Source organism: Physella acuta, unplaced genomic scaffold (assembly GCF_028476545.2).
Source record: "Physella acuta isolate Inbredline_101_S28 unplaced genomic scaffold, ASM2847654v3 ptg000276l, whole genome shotgun sequence".
Lineage (NCBI taxonomy): Eukaryota > Metazoa > Mollusca > Gastropoda > Physidae > Physella > Physella acuta.
In genome coordinates, this window is record NW_026731795.1 from 56113 (window position 1) to 79599 (window position 23487).

Genomic DNA, 23487 nt, shown 5'->3' on the forward strand with positions numbered 1-23487 from the left:
CTATTTATTACTACAATATAACCTGTATAACAGTATATTCTACCGTCATGTCGAGTTAGATTTGTCCATCTTTATGTAGTCTTTTTTAATATTATTGTAGTTTAAATATTTTGTAAAAAGTTATATTACAATGAACAAAACACATTTTTGAGTGTTCGAGTATCATATTAGAACACCAGTTCTTACCCTTGTACGATGCTTTGTTTTCTGTTAATACCTGAGTAATAAAAAGATTATTACGATGACAATAATATTTCTTTTTAAATGCTAAAAACATTAAAACTTATGAACACACTATAAAGTAATTTTTATAATTCTTTTCTTTTCGGATATCTAATAAAAACCTAATGTTATAACAAGAAAAAAAAAAGAAATTTTACTTTGAATATAACAGATTGAAGCCATGAGAAGTAATGACATCACGACGATTGTAGTTATTAGGGACATTATCAACACGAAGTACTCTTGGTTGCTTTGACTCAATCCTGGAATAGAAATAAAATGTATACTTGTACGAAAATGTGATGTCTTATGTAATTTAAACTTTAAAACATTGGTACACTACTATTTATCATGCCCGAGTTATGTGGGAGGAAGGGGGTGGGTCGAAGAGCTGCGGAGAGTGAGTAAACATGACTTTAGTTCTCAGTAACAGAGTTGACCTGTTAGTTACAATATGACTCCATGTGACTGAGCTCTTTCACAACCCCAACCACGGGGATTGCTGCGGACAGCAATCTATCTAGGAGAGAAATTTCCAAAATCAAACAACTGCTGCCTTGTTGTTTGTTCTTGGTTGGACAAAGGCTATAAATATTAACTCTTCGTACAAAGAGTTAGTGTATCCTCGTAATATAATTCTTATTTAATTATGCATCTTATAATAATTATAATATAATAATTACATATAATTCTTCTTTTTAATAAATAAATCATGGGAAGGTAAATCAATAAGTAGGTTTGATGTTTAAGATGCGATAAAATAATTTTCAATAGCTTTTGTCCAATTCAATTTAAGCTTGATATTCTTGTAGAAAAAAAAATCACACCAGATTATATAAAATTAGAGTATTAACCCTTTTGCACCAACCATAATGAATTAAGACGTTGATTTCCTTTGTTACTTTACAAATATCATACGCCAAAGTGAGATTGAAACTCCCCTGTTGATGTGTAGAGCTGATGTTGTAGACAGCACATGGTTCACCAGAAGCCACAAGTTCTTGTTGGTGTTTAATTTTTGCTCTACAAGGTGACGGCAAATCTCGGCAACAGAACGTGATTGTACTCTCGTTGGTCTGAAGTTGTAACGCGTTTGAGTCCCCGGTAAAATTGAATCCATTTACATCAAACATGACTTCAGATAGATCTAGAGGGCATAAAAAAAAATTCAAAATTATCTTTATAAGCTGTTTTGATTGAAATAATTTATACATAACTGCATTTAATAATCTTATATAAGAATAGTTTATTTTTCAATAATACAAATAATATTCTTGGCTTTTATTCAAAAATCAACAGCTTGAACTATGCTATGTATAAATAGTATACACTAGTATACACATACATTTACACTAGAAATATTGGATTCATGTGAAGACACACACAATAAACCAATGATGTTCACTTTTTGAAATGTTTGAGTTAATGTCATATTTATGTAGTGCTAGTGTATATGTATCTCGTATTACAATGTGAAAGCGTAAAACCACCTCGAACCCCTCGATATTTAGAATTTAAAATAATGCCACGATGGAACAGCGATAGATCTCAAATACAAAATCCATTTTTTTCCCCTCAAAAGTGAAAAACTGTGAAAACAGTGGTTTATAGAATATTTATTTTAAAATTTACAAAGTAGAAAGTTTTATTATAAAGAAACAATATGTTAAATAGTATTGTTATTTTTTAAATTAATTATTGGTACAAGTACTTTGTAAATATTTATTTCAGTTAAGTTTCTTATTGATTGATTGCTGATGTTATATGTAAAATTATTTTTTAGATAATTATACTCAAGGTTAATGTAAGTTATGTATATTTCAATTATCGATTGAAGTTCTGTAGGCTACATGTATTAACATACAAACTCTTCTAAACTAAGATACCAACTTACCGTACATCTGGGGTATTTTCTGTACATTGCTGACAATATCGACTCCTACATAGCCTTTAAGGAGACCTCCACTGTATTTACTGGAGGCAGTCATGTTGATGACCACTTGAAAGAGGGTGCCTTCACTTTGATTACAGTAACACACGGCTGTTTGCGACAGGGAACACTTGTGATCCAGGTTCACTAGACACAGCTGGAGATGAGGTTAAGCACATTTTTAAAGTTACATTCAATGCAGCATCTTATTATCAGCATCAGCATCGTGTCCAAAAGCTTTCATCTGTTTCAGAGACATCGGCATATAAAGGGATATTGTGGTCAGCACTAAACCCAACCACCCATTTTTTTCCTTAACGTGAGTTAGAAACCCATCAGAGCTCGGTGGACTCAGGGAAGTTCCACTGACTTGAACCCCGATTCGAAAATGATTAAATTTATATAATTAGTGTTTTTTTTTCTTCTTTTTGCTTTCTCAAGTCCAAGGAAAACAGAGCATTCAATTTTATAGAACTTCACGACTTCAGTGTGCTATTATCTATCTCATATTTTTCTTTATTGCTTAGGGAAGAACTTTCAGTATTTAAACGAACGTTAAACTCAAATTGTCAACAAAGTTGATGATTAATTTTACTTTTGTGATGTTTATGGTACAATTGTATATATACAATTTGAATATTTACGTCTATATGAACAATTTTTAAAATCAACTATTCTATGTTTACAGTTTCGATATTCTAACAGAGCTTTCTATAAAAGTTTTCTAAAAATGTTAAAATTGCTCACATGGTGCCACTGGTCACTGCTATATCTTGCAGTGTGAAAGCGCACCGTTTTGTTTTCCAATCCGACCGACCCTGCGTCCACTGCTACATTATACACAACATAATCCTTCCATGATATAAAACCTGTCGTGCACTCTGTTTTACTGTATGTTGGGTTGTAGTCACTGATGGTAATCTTCTGTGCTAGACTGTTGCCTGGGGTATATGCAAATGCGTAGGTTATTTCAGATGCGTAGAGAGGGGGGGGGGGGGTGCGGGGGGTGCGGACCGCACCGGGTGACACCATTTAGAGGGGTGATACCAAGGCAAAAATAGGAAAATATATAGAGAAAAACTTGAAAGGGGGGGGGTGCAAATGGAAAGTTTGAGGGGGGGTGCAAATCGAAAGTTTGAAAGTTTGAGGGGGGGGGGGGGGTGTAAATCGAAAATTCGAAAGTTTGTCCCCGGGAAGGGTCGCTACGCCTCTGGGGGGTGACACCATTAAGTGCCGCACCGGGTGACACCCGACCTCGCTACGCCACTAGGTTATTTTCATATGTGAATTAATGTTACCAATCTTACTACTGTGGTTCTATTAATTAACTTGTATATGCTAATGGTTGAAGGGTAGACCGTTTCGCTACAGACTCGAAAGTACAAAGTCTGGATCTCGCTCCAGCTTTGATGGGTACCTGATTCACGATGGGCAAATCAAAGACGGCTATGCATAGTGCTGATCACACTATCCTAATCCATGCCGAGGTTAAGGAATACATGAACTCTACTACATTTGCTCCGTGGGTAGTTACATCTGAAAAGAGAGCTTTACTTTTCTTTTTAGATTTCCGATTAAGGTTTTCTATCCTACGATATTACCTATGGTCAATGGTCACAAAACATTTAATATTACCCAACATACTTGCATTCAGTGTTACCATTAATCAGAATGTATTCGCTAATCCAGATTTTCTATCTACAAGATTACCGACGGTCAACGTGAATGTGCATGGCATTTTCAAATGCGATTCAGTACCACTGTACATAAACATTAAACTGATTCTGAATATAACATTTCTGATAAGTCTGTCGAGTATTTAGATCTGCTTGGTCAGATTTTGCAAAAACTTACCCTCCACACACGCATGCACTCACCAACACACATACACACAAAAGAGGTTATTGCATTATATTGTATCTTGTATATGAAATACAGTGAAAAGAGGCTTGACGCTTTTATAACTAAAGTAAAAGAACACCGTTTTGTAATAAAAAGTTCAAAAATAATTATTTAACCTCGCATTTCATTATATACCGTGTAGGCATACTATTTTATAATGTGTATACTTAATGTTGTCAATAAATAATAATCATATCCATAACCTTCAAATGCAGTTTATTGAGCATCGTAAACTTACCTTGGATGAAAGACATTGCCAGGAAAATATGCATGTACCACATTTCTAAACCTACACAAATACTCAGCCAGCTAAATCAGATCCTTGTATTTCTTGTGCTGTGAGTACACAGATTTTTAAGTTTAGATTGATTGATCTACTCACTGAGTCACTGATCAAACTGTGACGTTAATGAGATGATGGAACATGACGCATGCTGATTCACCAGTTTATTATATAAGTTTTGTAGAAGTTCAGCTTTAAAGTCAAAGCGAAAAACCTACTTAAACCAAGAGCGTAAAGATTGTAAAGTACATTTTACAAAGCCGTTTAGACATACTTAGGATAACATCTGTATAGTACATATATATATATATATATATATATATATATATAGTATATAACTAGGATAATATTTTACACTACATCGTGATAGAACTAGGATAATAATACTACAGTATAATAGAACGAGAATACAACTCTACAAAAAATACAAATAGGATAAATATTACCACTACTCCGTGATATAACTAGGATAATAACACTACAATAGAATAGTTTATGATACATTTTGGACAGCAGGATAGAACTAGAATAATATTTAAAAATAATAGGTCTAAAGAACTGAGATAATATAAATACAGCTTGAAAAAAGCTAAGAAATCATCACAAACACTTTAGTTTAAACTAATCCTGACTACTGATGTAATAAAAGCACGGTGAAAACATCTCCTAATAAGTAACGTGCTGGGAAGTTGAGAGAGAGAGGGGGCATCAATGACCTGTCTATAGACCTGTAAGAGAAGTGGTCAGTTTCGGTGCTATTGATATCATTAGTACATTAGTTTCCCTCCTGCCGATCCGATTCTCTCACGGTCTTCTGCGGATCAGTTTCTTATAAGCACAGCTTCATATAATTCAACCAACAACCACAATTAAAACACACACAATTTACATCCACACAACGTAATGACGGCTAAATTGAATGCTTTCGTTGGCTATCAACCTAATGTTTCTTTCAAGCTTGTTACTGGAGAACGCTTGAAAATACAAACTTAAAACAGTACAAATCAAACGTAAAGTTTCCCTTTCAAACCTGACGGTCTATGGGGTAAGTGAAGTGAGTTCACTTGTTTTGTGTCCTCGGCATATGTAGAGATATGTAGGGACGGTCTTCTGACTTGAACCCGGATTCGAACTCGAGACTTACGGGTTAGCAGTCCAACTCTCCACCGCTAGACCACTCCGTCCCACAGTGTCCGACCTTAACTCCAGTGACATCCTCCCCCAACCCACACAACCCCACCAACAACATTATCAGTTAGAAACCTTGTATAAAACGAAAAACAAACATTTCAAACAAAGTTGGTAGTTTCAGTCATGTTGCAAAAATGGAACCGGTACTTATGGATGAATTCGAGACATTCTTTGTTTGGAGAAAATAGAAGTTTTATTTGCGCGTTTGGGGGTCCATGGTTTGATGTTGATGATGATGATGATGATGATGATGATGATGACGATGACGATGACGATGACGATGACGATGACGATGAAGATGACGATGACGATGATGATGATGATGATGATGATGATGACGATGATGATGACTATGATGATGATGATGATGATGATGATGATGATGATGATGATGATGACGATGATGACGACGATGATGATGATGATGATGATGATACGTATTTGACTAACAACACACTAACGATGTCAACCCTAATACTTGAATACATGACGTATGATTAATTAAAACAACAAACCAGTGAAGTTTTTAATAATTTTATTATTTGTGTTTTGTGCGTCTGTGTGTTAGTTGACGAAGCACTTCAAGTACAGCGAAAATGAACAGACAATTTTTCGAATCATAAAATTAAAGGAAAGACGTTTATCTTACTGCTTCTATATGGATCAGTGGAAATTTTTCCTTTCAATTAGTGAACAACACCTATCCATACTTGACTAGTTATTTCAAAATTTCCAGATGAATTCCAAGTTAAATATTTTATTTCAAATATAAATAAAAATTACATTAAATTGTCATTAACATTCGTTCAAAGAATACTGTATTTACCAAAAGGGGAGACATCTAAATTAAGTAATAGCAATCACTAATGTGAGTTGATGAGGACGGAAATTTTCAAAGTGAAAGCTTTTTTTTTCTTTCTTGTATTTATTTAGTTTACTTTTTAGTAGCTTGATACTGTAACGATTTTTAACAACATGTTTAAACAATTTTATTTTAAAATTTGACCCAGTGTTTGTGTATTTTGTGTATACAAATTCATAGGACTTGGCAGTACCATATACCCGTCTCATTCCCCAAATATGTATGTTGTCCATGACTTCAGTGGACACCTGACTAACGTTTGGTGAAATTTAATTTAAAAAAAAAGCATAAAAACAAAAAGTAAAGAAGAAATTAAAAAAAATTAATCAAGCATCATAGAATGGACCACACTATAAACTTCATATAGGCCTACTGAGGTCAGAGAAACAGGCAAACTCTACTTCACACACTGAAAGTACAAAAAAGTCAGCCTTACGTCCAGAAACAATAACTCACCGTATTGGTATATGGATCAGGTTTTCAAAATGTATCGAATGAACAACACGACCGAGCTGTATTGTTAGTAATGTGTATAATTAACAAAATATTTATAAACACATTTGATTTACAAAATAACCTTTAATTAAAAGAAATGAAATTTTGAAATACAACAAGATACAAGATAAATTTCCTTGCAACTTTACTCATCTTCTAGCTCGGGAGCTGGGAAAGAAAAGCATGCTATAAGAACTAGTTGTAAGTTAAAGTAAATATTAATATTTTTAAAGAGTAATAAAATAATATTATTCGGCGTGTCTGCAATGTAAAATCCATCAACCCCATACTTAATCCAGGTAAATAGAAAGCTTCTCATTTCGTGCCTGACAGTCCATGGCGCTGGTGAATTAGTGTTCACCTGTTTTTGGGACCTCGGCATATGAAGGGAAAGAGTGGTCAGCATTATGCTCAGACGATTTTACTTTCCTAACGTGAGTGGGTTACCCATCAGAGCTGGATGGACTAAGGGACATTCTACTAACTTGAACTTGGATTCGAGCTCGAGACTTTTAGGAGATTACCGCGCTACCGCTAGGTCAAGCTTACCGCATACATATATATATATATATATATATATATATATATATATATATATATATATATATATATAATTCTCTACGTCGCCCAACCATGCACGCACGCCGACTCTCTACCCCTCCTCCCGCCCCCTCCCTCGCTCTCCAGGCATGCGCAACATTGTGTACCCACCCACCCCATTTGGACAATTGTGTCTTTCAGTAAGTCTTCACCCATCACTAAATAGAAGCGTATTCTGCACCGCGGGTCGGCTCTTTTGTATTACAAGAATAAACCAACAATTATGACTTTTCGTTCAAAATATTCATTGCCCCACGGCGTGGCTTACAAACTAGTACATCTATTTCATTTAAAATATAATTATATTTCTATATGCTGAAACATGAATTCGATATTTTATTTAAGGAAACAAAATTGTATTTATCACCGTGAACTTACCAAGGTCTACCCGCTTATTCATGGCAAATATAGTACAACTTAAGCAAGAGGCCACCACAATGAACAGTGCTACAAATCCCCAGAATCGAAAAATGGTGTCACCCGCCGCAGCACTGTCAGTGAGGGGTACACGGGGTGTGAAGATATCTGTGGACGAAACATGGAGGACTTATTGACGTGTGGTTACTGGAAAGATATAGGGCTGGTAAGTAGGTCACCAACCAGCTGTATCGCTCATGCAGGTTTCATTGAGCCGTAGAACTGGTTGGTGACCTACTTACCAGCCCTATAATACGTATGGCGGAGTTGGGTAATAAAAGATGAGGCATGAGGGAACTATTGGAAAGGATCGATTGTAAAAAAAAAATAATGACGCAAATGCAAGTTTTAAGCTCCACTGTCTGAAGTCACGAACATCTAAGCTCTACTGCCTGAAGTCACCAACATCTAAACTCCTGACGCTACTAACATCTAAGCTCCTGACATCACCAACATATTAACTCATGAAGTCACCAACGTATAAGCCCCACTACCTGGCGTCACCAACATCTGAGCCCCACTACCTGACGCCACCAACATATAAACTCCTGACGCCACTAACACCTAAGCTCCTAACGCCACCAACATCTAAGCTCCTGACGCCACTAACATCTAAGCTCCTGACGCCACCAACATCTAAGCCCTACTACTTGACGCCACCAACACCTAAGCTCTAAGCTCCTGACGTCACTAACATCTAAGCTCCTGACGCCACCAACATCTAAGCTCATGACTGACGCCACCAACATCTAAGCCCACTACCTAACGCCACCAACATCTAAGCCCTACTACCTGACGTCACCAACATCTAAGCTCCTGACGCCACTAACATCTAAGCTCCTGACGCCACCAACATCTAAGCTCCTGACGCCACCAACATCTAAGCTCCTGACGCCACCAACATCTAATCCCCACTACCTGACGTCACCAACATCTAAGCCCTACTCCCTGACGCCCTTTCCCTACCTGCATACACCTCCACCTCGCACAGAGTCAAATGTTTCACACCGGGGCTGATTCTCAGCGTGGAAATCCATTTGTCGTGAACGAAGGTTGGGTTCCAAGGTCTAGGCCACATGGCGAACCCATCCTTCTTAAAGCTTTCTTTCTCGTTAGTGATAGAATACGGCATGCTTATCATCACCTGATTACCTACAGTACAGTGGGACGTAATAAAAAGGAATTTAAAAAAAAAAACGGTTGGCATGGAAACCGATTGTTATTGATGCCGACGAAACCAGATACAAGGCTAAAAACTGTAGCGTAAAAGCGAATCAATGTGTCTTTTGTTCAAAATAATACGTTTATTTCTTTCTCCATTTTCTTTCTCCTATCTATAAAAGCTTCTTCTTCTTCTTCTTCTTCGTTCTTAATTATTAGTGTTGAAGGGGATCGAGATTTATCTGCCAGTGGGTACTCGAGACTTTGTTCGAATTCATCAACCATGAGCTTTTTGCCGACTCGACCACGTCTCCAACACAATTAAGCGTTACGTGTCAACCGGTTATGCGCCATTGAGGCCATTGACTCCGATTTCAGCCTGCTTTTCTTTTTGGATTTGCTTCCATAGCCTTTGTCCAACCAAGAACAATCTACAAGGCAGCAGTTATTTAATTTTGGAGTTGTCTCTCCTAGAAGAGTGGCTGTCCCCAGCTAACGAGCCTCATCTGCCCGAGGGTTCGAACTCGAGACTTTTCGGTTTAGCAACCATGAGCTTTACTGACTCGACCACGCCGAGTCAGCAAAGTTGATTCTTTAAGGATGTCTCTGTTAATCTCACTTATTGAGTTGTACGTGTAAATACATTTCAAGCGAATTTCTTTTTTGGCGAACTGCGTTGTTTACTCTCATTTTAAATGGAGTCTTTTTGAAAAAAAAAATAATCGCTTTTAAAGTGACTATTGACCTAGGCTGACTGCATTCTAAATTAACTATGCGTTTATTAAATCAATCACTTACAGAAGCGACACCAACTTGATATTTAGTAAAAGAATAGATAAGGTGACATAGGCTCCTGGTAAAATTACCAGATTCTTAGAAATGTAATTTTAAGAGGTTGAAAATGAACACGATTTACCGGCTTATTGTACCTATTAAAGGGACGTATTGGAGTTAAGAATTTAAATTATTAATTCCTTCCATTCTTTGACTACATGCAAAAATAAAATCAATATTAATTCTTAACACTATGTAACATGTATCAATAACACTATTACAGCACCAAATCTTCGCCCCATGATATAATCGTCTCTTTTACCTATTAAAGGGAAGTAATTGTGTCAATAGTTTAAACTTTTAATTCATTCCGTTCTTTGACTACATACAAAAAAAAAAAGAATCTATTTATACAATTCTCTTCTTGGAGACGGCAGAAAACACCAAGCTGTAAGCGCGCCTAGCAGTCCCCTCTCTTCCTCTCTAGGCATATCGCAACCACCCCCACCCCCACATGGTCTGGTGAGCTGTGGTTCACGCTAAATGTTTACAATCATAGAGACGGTTTTAGTGACGGCTATTAGGGGCAGATAATTTAGTTTGAAACTATTTTAAACTTAGGGGAGGTAACTAAGAGGAGGCTGCTTTCACGGGTGGAGGGGGGGGGGGGGGGGGTGGAGGTTGGGGGGAAAGGAGGGTTTTAGTGTTTTAAAGCAAATATTTTCAGTGACAGCATTGGTACTGTCGAATTCACAAATTATAAATTACTGAAAAAGAAAAAAAAAACTAAATAGCGGCGTATGATACGCCGCGGGTCGGCTCGTCAATATAAATTCTTAACACTATATAACAGATATCAATAACACTATTACAGCACCAAATCTTCGTCCAATGATATATTATTCTCTTTTAGCAAACACAAAAATGTAATTAAAAAAAACAAAAAAAAAACAACAAAAAACCCACAATTTTATCCTTATCATGTCTTCTACCTGCGTATATGGCGACCCTGGAGACGCGAGTATTGTTTTGCGGCTTCAAGACAATCACCAGCGGAGATGTGACGTCGACGCACGTCCGGTACCTGTCCCCGTCCGTGATGATTGACAGCAGCTTGTCGTTTGCATTTGACACTTCCACCACCAGACGTGCTGGTACCAAGTTACGCATGAGATTAATCCCTGTGACAAGGTTGATGGCATGTAATCCAGGTGAAGTAATAAAACTTAAATATTTCAAAGTAACTTCACGCTATGAGAGTGACAATATGAGCACTAACCGCCATTGAGATAAACTGAGCAAATAGAAAGATGAAATTTCACTTCTATCTCTATCAGATCTAGTAAAACCGCGTCTTCCAACTCCACATATACTCGATTGCTGATCACATTTGTTATCATTGCTGTTACACTTTTAAATTCCGACAAAAAACCATAACTCTCCATCGTCTTATAGGAAACTATGAAGGTGTCAGACTCAAAAACACCTAGAAAAAAAAAAGAATATATATGTATATATATCTATATATCTATCTATCTATATATCTATATATCTATATATCTATATATCTATCTATCTATCTATATATATATATATATATATATATATATATATATATATATATATATATATATATATATATATATATATATATATACTATATACTATATACTATATACTATATACTATATACTATATACTATATACTATATACTATATACTATATACTATATACTATATACTATATACTATATACTATATACTATATACTATATACTATATACTATATACTATATACTATATACTATATACTATATACTATATACTATATACTATATACTATATACTATATACTATATACTATATACTATATACTATATACTATATACTATATACTATATACTATATACTATATACTATATACTATATACTATATACTATATACTATATACTATATACTATATACTATATACTATATACTATATACTATATACTATATACTATATACTATATACTATATACTATATACTATATACTATATACTATATACTATATACTTTATACTTTATACTATATACTATATACGTTATACTTTATACTTTATACTATATACTATATACTATATACTATATACTATATATCATATACTATATACTATATACTATATACTATATACCATATACTAGGGGTCATCCATAAATGACGTCACGCTTTTTTGGACGATTTTTACCTCCCCCCCTCCCCTCCGTCACACGTCGTCACAAAAAGTCAGACCCCCCCCCCTAAAATGACGTCACACCTCAACCTACAACCCCCCTCAGAATTGCAGTTGAATTTTTTTAAAACATCGATATTTTTCCAAAATCTTGTCTAAACTATTACAATTTATTAAAACAGTTATCTAAAACGCGAAATAACGTCTAAAATTCGTTTTCTAACATTGCTTTTTTATAATGCAAAAATGTGACGTCGCAACATCTGAACCCCCCCCCCCTCCCCCTCATCACACATCGTCACAAAATTACGGACCCCCCCCCCCCTCCCCCGTACGAGTGTGACATCATTTATGGATGACCCCCTATTATATAATTGTTTAACGTACAGTAAATAGGTATATTTGTTTTACTCGAGATTTAAAAACTGTTACTATATTTTCAGTCAAATATTTACTATGCATTTTAGGTTAAAACATCATAGAAGCTAACATTTTTCCAAAATTATGAGACAGAAATTTTTTTATAGAAAGAAAAAACTAACAAACACGTAATTCCCTTGCCTCGTCACGTCGTAGGGCCTACTCTTCTTTTTAAACCTAACGATCCATAGAGCAAATTAAGTACTGGGTGCGGACTTATAGTTATACCAGTGTTAAGGTAACTAGTAGAATTTCACCCGATTTTTAAAATGGATTAAAGCATATAGTTTATCGTAACATTAAAATGCAACCTATAAATTGCAGTCTGCAACGATTTCCTTGGAGGCCTTTGTATCCGAATGGCCCTTTTCCTCGAAAATTTAGTTAAGATTAAAAATAACTAAATTTTAATATTATTTTTGCATACCACTTTAATAAATATTTTACTGCTTATTATGTTTTTAATAAAAGATAGTTTTAATGCGTCATTTTAAATATTTTTTTTCAGTATTTAAATTTTTTTTACACAACAGAATTATGTGACAAAAAAATCTGTAAAATAAATGATAATGAACACATGGTGCGATAAAATTAGTACTTATATTGAAAACATTCGTTCTTTCTTTGAAAAAGGAATTAAATATCCGATTTAGTTAAATTTCTGTCATGTTGCATTGTCATCGCGCGTTGATCTACGTGCGAATTTCGAAAGAAATCGGTCCTGTATAAATGGTCGAAATTTCACTCGTCCGTTTCCATCCATGACGAATAAAGCATGACGGACAAAAGCAAGAGAAAGAAAGCTAAATAAAATCTCAAAAACAAGCTACTATTAAAAGTACATTTGCTACCTGCTTCAAAAAGAATAAACAAAAATAGATCACATAAATAAGCACAATATCCCACCAAGGAGCGTTAAATGAGAAAGAAAGAAATGTAAAAAAAAAATACAACATCTCTACCTTCTTCGAAAAGAACAAAAACAATCGACGCCACGTAGAAGTGCTCGAAAAAACGCAAATTGAATTTGTTGAAGCTAGGAAACACACAGGTGCTGTCGTCACCATCAGTCAGCATTTCTTCCGAGTTAGTTATGGCATAGACTGTTAAATCCTCTGTTGGTAAATCGTAGTGTAAATAATTATCAGGGTAAACATTAAGACGACTAATACAATACTAATAAGTATAACATAGCATTAATAGCTAGAATGAAAGAAAGTAAAATAGTAATTATATTGTGAATGATAAGGTTATAACAGCATAGCTTATTGTGATATATATATATATATATATATATATATATATATATATATATATATATATATATATATATATATATATATATAAATATACATACATACCACATTGTACTGAATAAATTGATAAACATAGCACAGTTGATAATGACAGTGCTATTAATAATTATATTTGTACTAATAAATATGATTATTGTTGAATAATACAGATCAATATAATATTAATAATAGAAATTACAAAACAGTAAATAATAATAATAAAATTAATGACAATAACAAAAAATTAATCATAGTAATAAAACAAGTTAATAAAAAGTATAGTGACAATTTAAGCGCAATTTCCTTATGTTATCCATAACAATTTTTTATTTTTTGTGACCGAACGAAAGGATATTTTTTTGCGCTTAAAAAAAAGACAACTATGTTAACCTATATCAACGGAAATAGTTTTATTTTAACGAGTAGGCCTACACGATGCTCAGTTTAAATGTTCTTAATTATTTTTTTTGTGACCGAACGAAAGGATATTTTTGAAAACTTTCTTCGGCAATATTGTTCTAAGTTATGGCAGAAATCGATTGGTAAATGTTTCAAGTCGCTAAGTGGTCTGGTTGCCGAGATATGTGCCAAGAACTGCATTTTTTCGAGGTTTTTTGGCTTTTGCGGGAAATCCAGGAAGGAATTCCGGGAATTTTTTTGACCCACAATCATCCTCGGAACTTGCTTAACATATTTGCTTTTGGAACTAGTCCTCGATATTGCTTCGTTGAGGAGGAGATACGACTTAAAGCTGCGGACACACATCCATCCGTCCATCCATCACCAGAAATGACGAGTTAATAATCGCAATTGTCTAGTATGGAAATTGCGCAAAAAAGTAATGATTTATTATAAAATATAATAATAACAATAATTACTACGACTACTATTACTACTAGCCATTATAATAAGAAACATAATGATTAAAATCATAGTTATAATACCAAAATTAGTTTTAGTGATAGTGAGGCTAACACTTTAGACATGAAAATTTTAGTGTGTTTTTAAAGGGTAAAAAATTTAAATCCTGCGAATACAATGTTAAAGACCTTCTCAATGACGCATTATTCGGTGCAGTACAACTCGTTCATATCGTAGAGAAATAAAACAAGAACTCACGAACAAAATAACTGGCTTCTGCATTTAGCAACCGGCACTCACCGTACATACAGTTTGTACCGAATGACCCCATTGGGCAGTCGCCGGTGTAACAGCTGCCGTTTTTTCTACAGAACGAATCCGGACACTCGCACTTTTCCGCACACTTCGTGCCGAATGTAGAAGTCGGGCAATCTTGGCCCATTAGCAGACAGAGTAGAAGAGCATATCAATGCTTGTTTCAATTACATTGCTTTGTAATTATCAATGTTAGATTTTAATGAATACTTGGGTTTTCGTTTACGGTTTAGGTTTTGTTAAAATATGTCTCATATTTAATGAATACTTGTGTTTTCGTTTACGATTTAGGTTTTGTTAATATATGTCTCATATTTAATGAATACTTGTGTTTTCGTTTACGATTTAGGTTTTGTTAAAATATGTCTCATATTTAATGAATACTTGTGTTTTCGTTTACGATTTAGGTTTTGTTAATATATGTCTCATATTTAATGTATACGTCTACATTTAAATTGAAACATTATCGAGAAAAGACAATGTTTAGTACGTTCTAGATTGGGGGCGCAAGCTTAAGATAAAGAACATGTTTTTGTACAGGTTTCAGTACATGTTTTGGTATAGGTAGAGGCGTAGCGAGGGGGGGGGGCATATGTCCCCGGGCGCAGACCTTAGAGGCGCCAAAATTGGTTGGAAAAACAAATTGAGAGTTTGAGGGGGGGGGGGGCTGCAAATTGAAATTTTGAAGGGGGGTGTGCAAATCGAAAGTTTGACCCCGGGCGGCGCCGGGAAGGGTCGCTACGCCTTTTGGTATAGGTGTTATTTACAGTAGCTGGTATTCCATTTGTACTTTGCCTTAACATAATTGTATTAGCTCCGTTGTTCATTTTGTTTTCGAGATTTATACACACAGACTTCATGGCAAAATATTAAGCTATCAAATACTAGGTCAAGTATACACTATCATTTCAGGTAACCAACTTTATTCATGTAAAAAAAGATACGAAAAAAATGTAAAAATATTTTATAAAATATTTAAGAAATCATTGAAAATACAGACACATTCTAAACCAAGCATTAGTAAATACATTTTATGAGCAGTGAATTATAAAATGTTACTTTTTTATCGTTTCGTAAAAAAAAGATAATTTAAAACCATTGTGTATTCACACACTAGAAAAGGTGTGTGAAATGTGTTGAAGATTCACGTCAACTTACGGAAAACATAATGCTCTAGTAGTTCAGGCATCCTTGTCTCCGTGTTCGCCTTCGCTGCTGATTTCACATCGCGCTGTTTAGAACACACAAATTGCTGGATTGAATTTTCATGGCCAGTCGCAAAGAAACAATTTATATGATACCAAAGGCTTTATGTGTTATCTAATTATATCTTTCAATTGATATCTCTAGGAAATGCTTTGACAAAAAATAGATTTTAGACATTGATATCCAGTCGCAAAGAAACAATTTATATGATACCAAAGGCTTTATGTGTTATCTAATTATATCTTTCAATTGATATCTCTAGGAAATGCTTTGACAAAAAATAGATTTTAGACATTGATGTAACGAAAGATATTGAATAGATAGGCTATTATTAGAAAATACAGCTTGGTGACAGCATTATTGTTGGTCAGAAAGTTCACAGCAGAGTATTTAAGTTAAGAAAAGAAATAGGTCTACTTCCTGGAAAGTCAAGCCACAGCCTTTAATGAACTGCAGCTGGAGGTCATTGAATTGCAAGCAAATGACCCCCTTAGGACAAGTTCAAAGAAGGGCGGGTGGATTTATATAAGTTTTTCACCAAGGTAGACTTTCCTAATAATAAACCTTTTGCATCATGGTACCTTACACATTTTGGAACACCATACCTGTGTGAACAAACATTTTCAAGAATGAAATACGTGAAGAACAACTTGAGAAAATTTTTTGAACTGAGTGTGATGTCACCCTTCCGACAGTGTTTCTTTCAGACGTTTTTCTCGGGGGGGGGGGGGGGACACTTGAAATTTGTTTGTATATATTTCTATATAAATTGTATTTCTTTTAGCGGGGGTGGGGGGGGGGGGGGGGTCCGGCACCCCGAAAATAGATGCCTGGAAGAAACTCTGGCCCCCGAACTGATATTTTATAGATAATTCGGCCCTCGGGCTGAAAAGTTTGGAGACCCCTGGTCTAGAGTAGCTTCTCTTGTGTTTTTAGGTAGAGTATCAACCTTCAAATTCTGTGTTGCATTTTGAATGAGACGTAAATAACTGTATATAGCTTCTGTATTATAGTAAGTAAAGAGGGAAGTGATATATTTGGCAGTTAGGGTATAAAAGGTTGGGACTGGAAAGTTTGGCGCTTAAAATAGTAGTGAAGGAGGCGCTCACTCCCTGTTAGTAAGTTGTGTCAGATTCTTGATGTATTATACTTGTAATTACCACCCAAGAAGCATTCGAACGAATTTGTCATCCTCTACCCTACACCTTCTGCCTTCTACCCTAACAGATAAGCCAAACTATTTCTGACTCTCCGACCCCCACGGGCCTAAGGCGTATCCCATGTTGATTTCCACCTCTCTCCCCCATTATTTCCGCATTTACACGGATAGTCAGCACTACCTGCCACCCAGAGGCGTAGTGAGGGGGGGGGGAGGGCGGGGGGGGGGGGACATATGTACCCGGGCGCCGACCTTAGGGGGGGGGGGCGCCAAAATGGGTTTGGAAAAACAAATTGAAAGTCTGATAGGGGGGACCCGTCGGTTTATATATAAAGTATGAGAGGGGGGGGGGGTGCAAATCGAAAGTTTGAGATGGGTACAAAATCGAAAGCTTGAGGGGGGGGTGCAAATCAAAAGTTTGTCCCCGGGTAAAAATTGGAACCCCCCCTCCCTTGAGACGATCCTGGCTACGCCACTGGAATGGTCTATGTTCCAATACGAGTTGAAAGCTGCGAGGAAGAACAACTCCAAGACAGAAACTCATTGGATCAAAATAGTCAACCCGGGAAGAACAATCAACGGATGCTTCATTTTTTTCACTGCCTCGTTACAAACTTCAAACATTAAGTAGATTATTAGCCGTTTGAAAAAAAAACCGAGCGTTACGTTAATTCCATACCGTGTTATACACGATGTATTTAACAATACAATCACTAGTACATTGAATTATTTGTTGTTTACCTCAACTGACTCCCGTGTTCAATTATCTCAAGTCATCTTCCCCCCCCCCCACCCCCACACACATATATTCCTATTTTGACACAATTAAAGCTACAATAAACACTATATGTGTGGAGAAGGTTTCGCTGATTTAACAACCATGACGCATTTCCTAAACTTTTTACCGCGTGAAACACGATGTCTTTTACAATAGGATCACGAATACATTAAATTTCTCATTTCTTCTCTCAATTATCTTGTGTCATCCGTCCACCCCCCACCCCCTCCACCTAGACTCCTAGTTTAACACTTGCATTACCTTAACTACAATTACAGACTGAAGGATATATGAAGGAAGTTTAGCTGTATTTAGAAACCACGAACACGTCCCTCGAACTTTTCATTTGCAACAACCCCTCAAACTTTCGATTTCCACCCCCCCTCGAACTTTTCATTTGCACCCCCCCCCTGAAACTTTCAATTTGGCACCCCCCCCCCCTAAGGTCGGCGCCCGGGGACATATGTCCCCCCCCCCGCGCCCCCACCCCTCGCTACGCCTCTGAAGACCTGTAATGTTACCTCGAGCTCAACGTTATCCGTTGCCAAAGGGATGTGAGAGTACAGATCTCCACCGTCTGCCGTCCGTAGTTTGAACACCACAAAGGCCAAGAAAGAGTTTTCAAATGAGGTTATGTAAGTATAGCTGTCTTTCAGTTCCGTTATCGCTAGATGTATTGTGCCTACTCGGATTATTTCATCCCATTTTCTATTTGAAATAAAATTAAAAAAAAAACAATCAAATTATTTGGAATTTGAAAAAAAAAAACGTACCAGAATCAAAAAAAAAATAAAAAAAATAATGGACTTAAAAACTGAGGCAGAATATAAATATGGAAAATAAAATAAAGGTAGAAACAAATTAAAACATTAACCAAAACCATTGTGACATCTAAGATTAGAGTTAAGACTAGGTTCAGGTAATGGTAGACGCGAGTTGAGATTAAGACAGATGGTTAATATCTAAAGAAGTCGAAACATCGCTATATCTCTGAGAGACTTATTCTGACGTCATTTAAAAAAAAAAATCCCGCACAAAGAGCAGAAAAAAATATAATCTCTAAATCACCTGTATATATTTTATATGGCGTGTGTAATATGTCTGTAATGTGTTTATCAATATTACAATGATGATAAATGATCATCAAATAATTATTCAAATTGTTTGCATTTAAAAACTACATTAAAATAGTACTTTTAAAAAGAACACGGGGTTCTAAGTCCTGGAACATTTTTGTTTTTAAATTCGTCCTGTTCAAAATATCTACCATTATTCAAATTGTTACTAAATCTTCAACTATAATAAATGAATGGGATACTACTCCGTTTTTAAATTCAAAGAGTTTTCACTGTTTTATTGCCTTTTAATTGTAAAGATTATTTATTTATTATTTCAAATATTTTCTTTTATTAAATAATATTTTTTTTTAAAATTACCCGGATAAATATTTTTTTTTGGAAATTCCTTTCGTTTTTATAAAAATGTACAATGTTTATAAAAAGTAATACATCTAATCAGCTTTGAATACTTTACTTCTCCCCAAATGGCCTTAACCAGCATGTAACAACTTTGCTTTGTATAGACTCAGTGGCGTAGCGAGGTGCGGCACTTAATGATGTCGACCCTTCCCGTGGACAAACTTTCAATGTTCAATTTGCACCCCCCCCCACCCCTCAAATTTTCTATTTGCACCCCCCGCCCTCAAACCTTTCGATTTGCATCCCCCCATTCAAACTTTCGATTTGCACCCCCCCCCCTCCCTCAAACCTTTCGATTTGCACCTCTTAATTAAAACACTATTTAACACTCAAATTAATCACTTAATTAAGTAGAATTATCATTTTCCTCTATATATTTTGCTATTTTTTTTTGCCTTGGTGTCCCCCCCCCCCCCTAAATGGTGTCACCGGGTGCGGTCCGCTATCCCCCCCCCCCCCTCGCTACGCCTCTGTATAGACTTACTCAACAGGTGAGCCATCAATCAATATTTTGACAATATCGGCCGAGAAAACTACGAGATTGTAAAGGAGATTTTCGTCTTGTACTAGCGGGTCTCTGAAACAAGACATAAGCAGGTAACTAAACACTTGTCACATTAAAAAAAACATATATTTACATAGTATTTTCCACAAGTGGCCGATATACTTAAAAGCTAAACAAGGTATCCTGACATCCTAATATATAAATCCCCACGTTCGCACATCTCTCTCTCTCTCTCTCTCTCTCTCTCTCTGTCTGTCCGCAAAATATTTTCGCCGGACATCACGTCAGAATCGGCAGCGATATATGAAGAACTTTTTACGGACTTTTGTTGAAAATAATATGTTAGATGTTTTAAATGTATAACCACAATTTTAGTTAAAGAAGAAAAATAAAAATTAAAGGCGTATTCGAATGTAGAGAAACAGTATTATTTATGCAACCGGAAAAGCATTAATATATGTGAAAAAGAACGCATAAAACTGTGACGTCACTATTGCTTATACATTAACTAAAGACGTCATCTGCCGTGTTTAGAATGAAAAGAAATGAACTATTTCATTCAAATTTGATTTAGATCTACGTACACTATGAAATGTATACAATACAATTTTTCCGGCCTAAACTCATAAAATTTATTTTATGTATTTGGATTCTAGATCTAGAGATTCTAGATCTAGACTAAATCTAAATCTACGCAATAACTAGATCTAGACGTAGACGCTAAGATCTAGATTTAGACTCTAACTTCTCTAAAATCAATTCCAAAAATAAATTTCAAATTAGGACTAAACTATTTCAAGACTTATTTATTTTATACAAAATCTTTGTTTGGAACTGGCTAATTTGGGATAAAAAATTAATTTGAAAGAATAGGCATATTCGCGTAAGTTAAGATTTTAAAATACGTATTCATTCTCCGTATTTTATAAGGTGCCTAAATAGTGGAGATGTTAGTGTACATTAAACCACGCAGGTGGTGCGGGTTCGAGACATATTATTTATTATTATTCGAGACACATTATTTATTATGCTCGGGCTAAACTTAAAAAAAAAAATTCTTTTAGGAATCTAGATCTAGATCTAGATTGTCGGGTGTCCGATAGGGCACTTCCCGGCGCCGCAGGCGCTTCAAATTTGGCATGATCTTGCCTTGGTGCGACAGAAAACGGGGCCGAAAAGTCTACGATGTGGGGGTCAAAACTGACCTCGACTGACCGGTACCTTATATGAGCTATAAATCGAAAAAAAATGTCCACGGAGGAACCTCTTCATAACTCTTGAGGTCGTAGACCGACCTTCGGGCGAATTAATTAAGCATTCAAATTCTCAATGTTTTCGAAAGCCTAAGCGAAGCTGGGCAGCATGCCTAGTATAATATATTGGCTTATAAAGGTCTTCTTATCATAATTAGCTTAAGGGCTTAACACGGCTATGTCCGGTTCTGATAGCCCCATGCTGGAAGATACTGCTTGACCAATCTGAACCATAGACTCACAGTAAAAACAAGACTCATATAGTCCATACAATCACATTGTAAAATTTACTTCATCTAGTGATACTATCAATATATCTATATATATAATTATCTTCCTTGAGACCATAGAAACACCACGCAGCTCAACCACCACCCTCATCCCCACCTGTCAGGTGAGCTGTGGTTCACCCCGAATGTTTACAATAGTAGAGCCGGCACCCCGAATGTTTACAATAGTTGAGCCGGTTCGGAGGAATGACGGCTATTCGGGGCAGATAATTTAGTTTTTAAACGATTTGAAACTAAGGGGAGATAAGTTCTGCTTGATGTTTTCATTGTCGTCTGTAAACGGCTGCTTTCACTGGGCGTGGTGGGGTGGGGGTGGGGGGGAAGGGGGTGGGGTAGTGTCGAATTCACAAACTATGAATTGTTGATAAGTAGAAAATAAAACAACTAGATAGCGGCGTGGAAAGTTAGGGTGAGGATAATCGTCCTTCACTAGCTAATGATAGTGTTTTAAATCAAAATATTTTCTGTCACAGCATTGGTAGTGTCGAATTCACAAAATATGAATTACTGAAAAATAAGAAATTATCTAAATAGCGGCGTATGCTACGTCGCGGGTCAGCTCGTAACATTTAATTCATCTAGTCCATCCTCACATATTAAAATTTAATTCATCAACGTCCACACACTCACATAATGAAAATGAACAGAATAAAAACATAGACTCACATAATGTAATTGAAATACGAGCCTTGATACGCCAGGGGTGACAGGATTTCACTTGGCCCAGTAGCAAAATAAATCAATGGGCTGTGGTCAGCCACAAGGATGGAAACAGATTTTCTTGTTGTTGTGCTGAGCTGCGTGAGTTATAATAAACAAGTCACAACATTATCCTGGCCGAACGGGTCTATTACAATTATATATATATATATATATTGTTGTACGGTATGCTATATTTCAAATAATTCCACAGCACAGTGCTGATTTTATTTGCTATTTGAATAGTACCCTTTCGTACCTTTACTGTCCAAATGGCGGGTGAAGTAGAGCTCTCCTGTTTTATTGACCTCAGCAAAGTGAAGGATAGCGTGGTCAGAACTGAAGTCAGTTCCTTTACTTTCCCTAACGTAAATCAGGTACCTTTCAGACCTGAGTAGACATGGACGTCGTAAGGACCACAACCCAGTAGCCGAACTCAAGACTTTCATGTTAGCTGTCAAACACTTCATCGTTCGACCACAGCATCCCACTTCCTGGCAATATATCACTGACTACCTGAGACACAGTAGCGTAGCGAGGGGGGGATGGGCGGGGGGACGGAAATATGTCCCCGGGCGCCGACCTTAGGGGGCGCCAAAATGGGTTGGAAAAATAAATTGAAAGGTTGAGGGGGGTGCAAATTGAAAGTTTGAGGGGGGGGGGGTGCAAATCAAAATCTTGAGGGGGTGGGGGGTGGGGGGTGGGGGATGGTGCAAATCGAAATCTTGAGGGGGGGGGTGCAAATCGAAAACTTTGTCCCCGGGCGCAGGGAAGGGTCGCTACGCCTCTGCTGAGACAGACCTTTCGGACAGTGAAAGTGACCTAACAGACCTTTGTGAAACTGTGGAGGTCTTCGAGTGTGCAGGAAAAGTCGTCCGGATCTCTCGTGAAGTACGATGTGTTTTTTACCGCCGGCAGGAGGTAGTAAGAAATCTCGGGGAAATACTTGTTGCTGCCCATGATGAACCACACTGTCCGAGAGGTGTTGGAATGTATTATCGGTGCCGATAACATTTCTAAAAAAAAAAAAAAAAAAAATAAACGTTAAAAAAAACGGTCATGGTGAACTTTAGAGAAAAATGTGCAAAAAAAAAAAGGGTCCATTCGGGCATTTGTCGCATTCGGGCAAGTGTCCATTCGGGCAATTGTCGCATTCGGGCAAGTGTCCATTCGGGC

General features: G+C 36.3%; 2 protein-coding genes across 2 annotated transcripts; both read right to left on the bottom strand.

Annotated features, from left to right (window-relative positions):
• Positions 1–182: 182 nt before the first annotated feature.
• LOC131939388 (uncharacterized) lies at positions 183–4335 on the bottom strand. The gene is made up of 6 exons (XM_059297671.1): positions 4293–4335; positions 2900–3093; positions 2117–2309; positions 1091–1369; positions 381–485; positions 183–217 (listed from the first exon to the last, which is right to left on the bottom strand). The coding sequence occupies exons 1-6, from the start codon at positions 4333–4335 to the stop codon at positions 183–185; spliced, it is 849 nt and encodes a 282-aa protein (XP_059153654.1).
• Positions 4336–6998: 2663 nt separating this feature from the next.
• Positions 6999–20115, bottom strand: LOC131939366 (uncharacterized). The gene is made up of 9 exons (XM_059297655.1): positions 20049–20115; positions 18608–18794; positions 16102–16174; positions 13435–13587; positions 11117–11323; positions 10830–11018; positions 8869–9054; positions 7864–8010; positions 6999–7053 (listed from the first exon to the last, which is right to left on the bottom strand). Exons 3-9 carry the CDS (start codon positions 16130–16132, stop codon positions 7031–7033), a joined length of 936 nt encoding a protein of 311 aa, XP_059153638.1. The 5' UTR covers positions 16133–16174; positions 18608–18794; positions 20049–20115; the 3' UTR covers positions 6999–7030.
• Between the last annotated feature and the right edge of the window lie 3372 nt (positions 20116–23487).

Bases quoted from the DNA above. Each gene is read 5' to 3' on its own strand.
- LOC131939388 (XM_059297671.1), bottom strand. From the start codon at position 4,335: ATGTGGTACATGCATATTTTCCTGGCAATGTCTTTCATCCAAG. The intron at 3,094-4,292 runs GTAAGTTTACGA...CATATACCCCAG, and splicing joins GGCAATGTCTTTCATCCAAG to GCAACAGTCTAGCACAGAAG. The intron at 1,370-2,116 runs GTAAGTTGGTAT...TATGCCCTCTAG, and splicing joins GAAAATACCCCAGATGTACG to ATCTATCTGAAGTCATGTTT.
- LOC131939366 (XM_059297655.1), bottom strand. From the start codon at position 16,132: ATGCCTGAACTACTAGAGCATTATGTTTTCC. The intron at 11,019-11,116 runs GTTAGTGCTCAT...ACCTTGTCACAG, and splicing joins CTCAGTTTATCTCAATGGCG to GGATTAATCTCATGCGTAAC. The intron at 9,055-10,829 runs GTAGAAGACATG...ACTGTACTGTAG, and splicing joins CAGGGTCGCCATATACGCAG to GTAATCAGGTGATGATAAGC.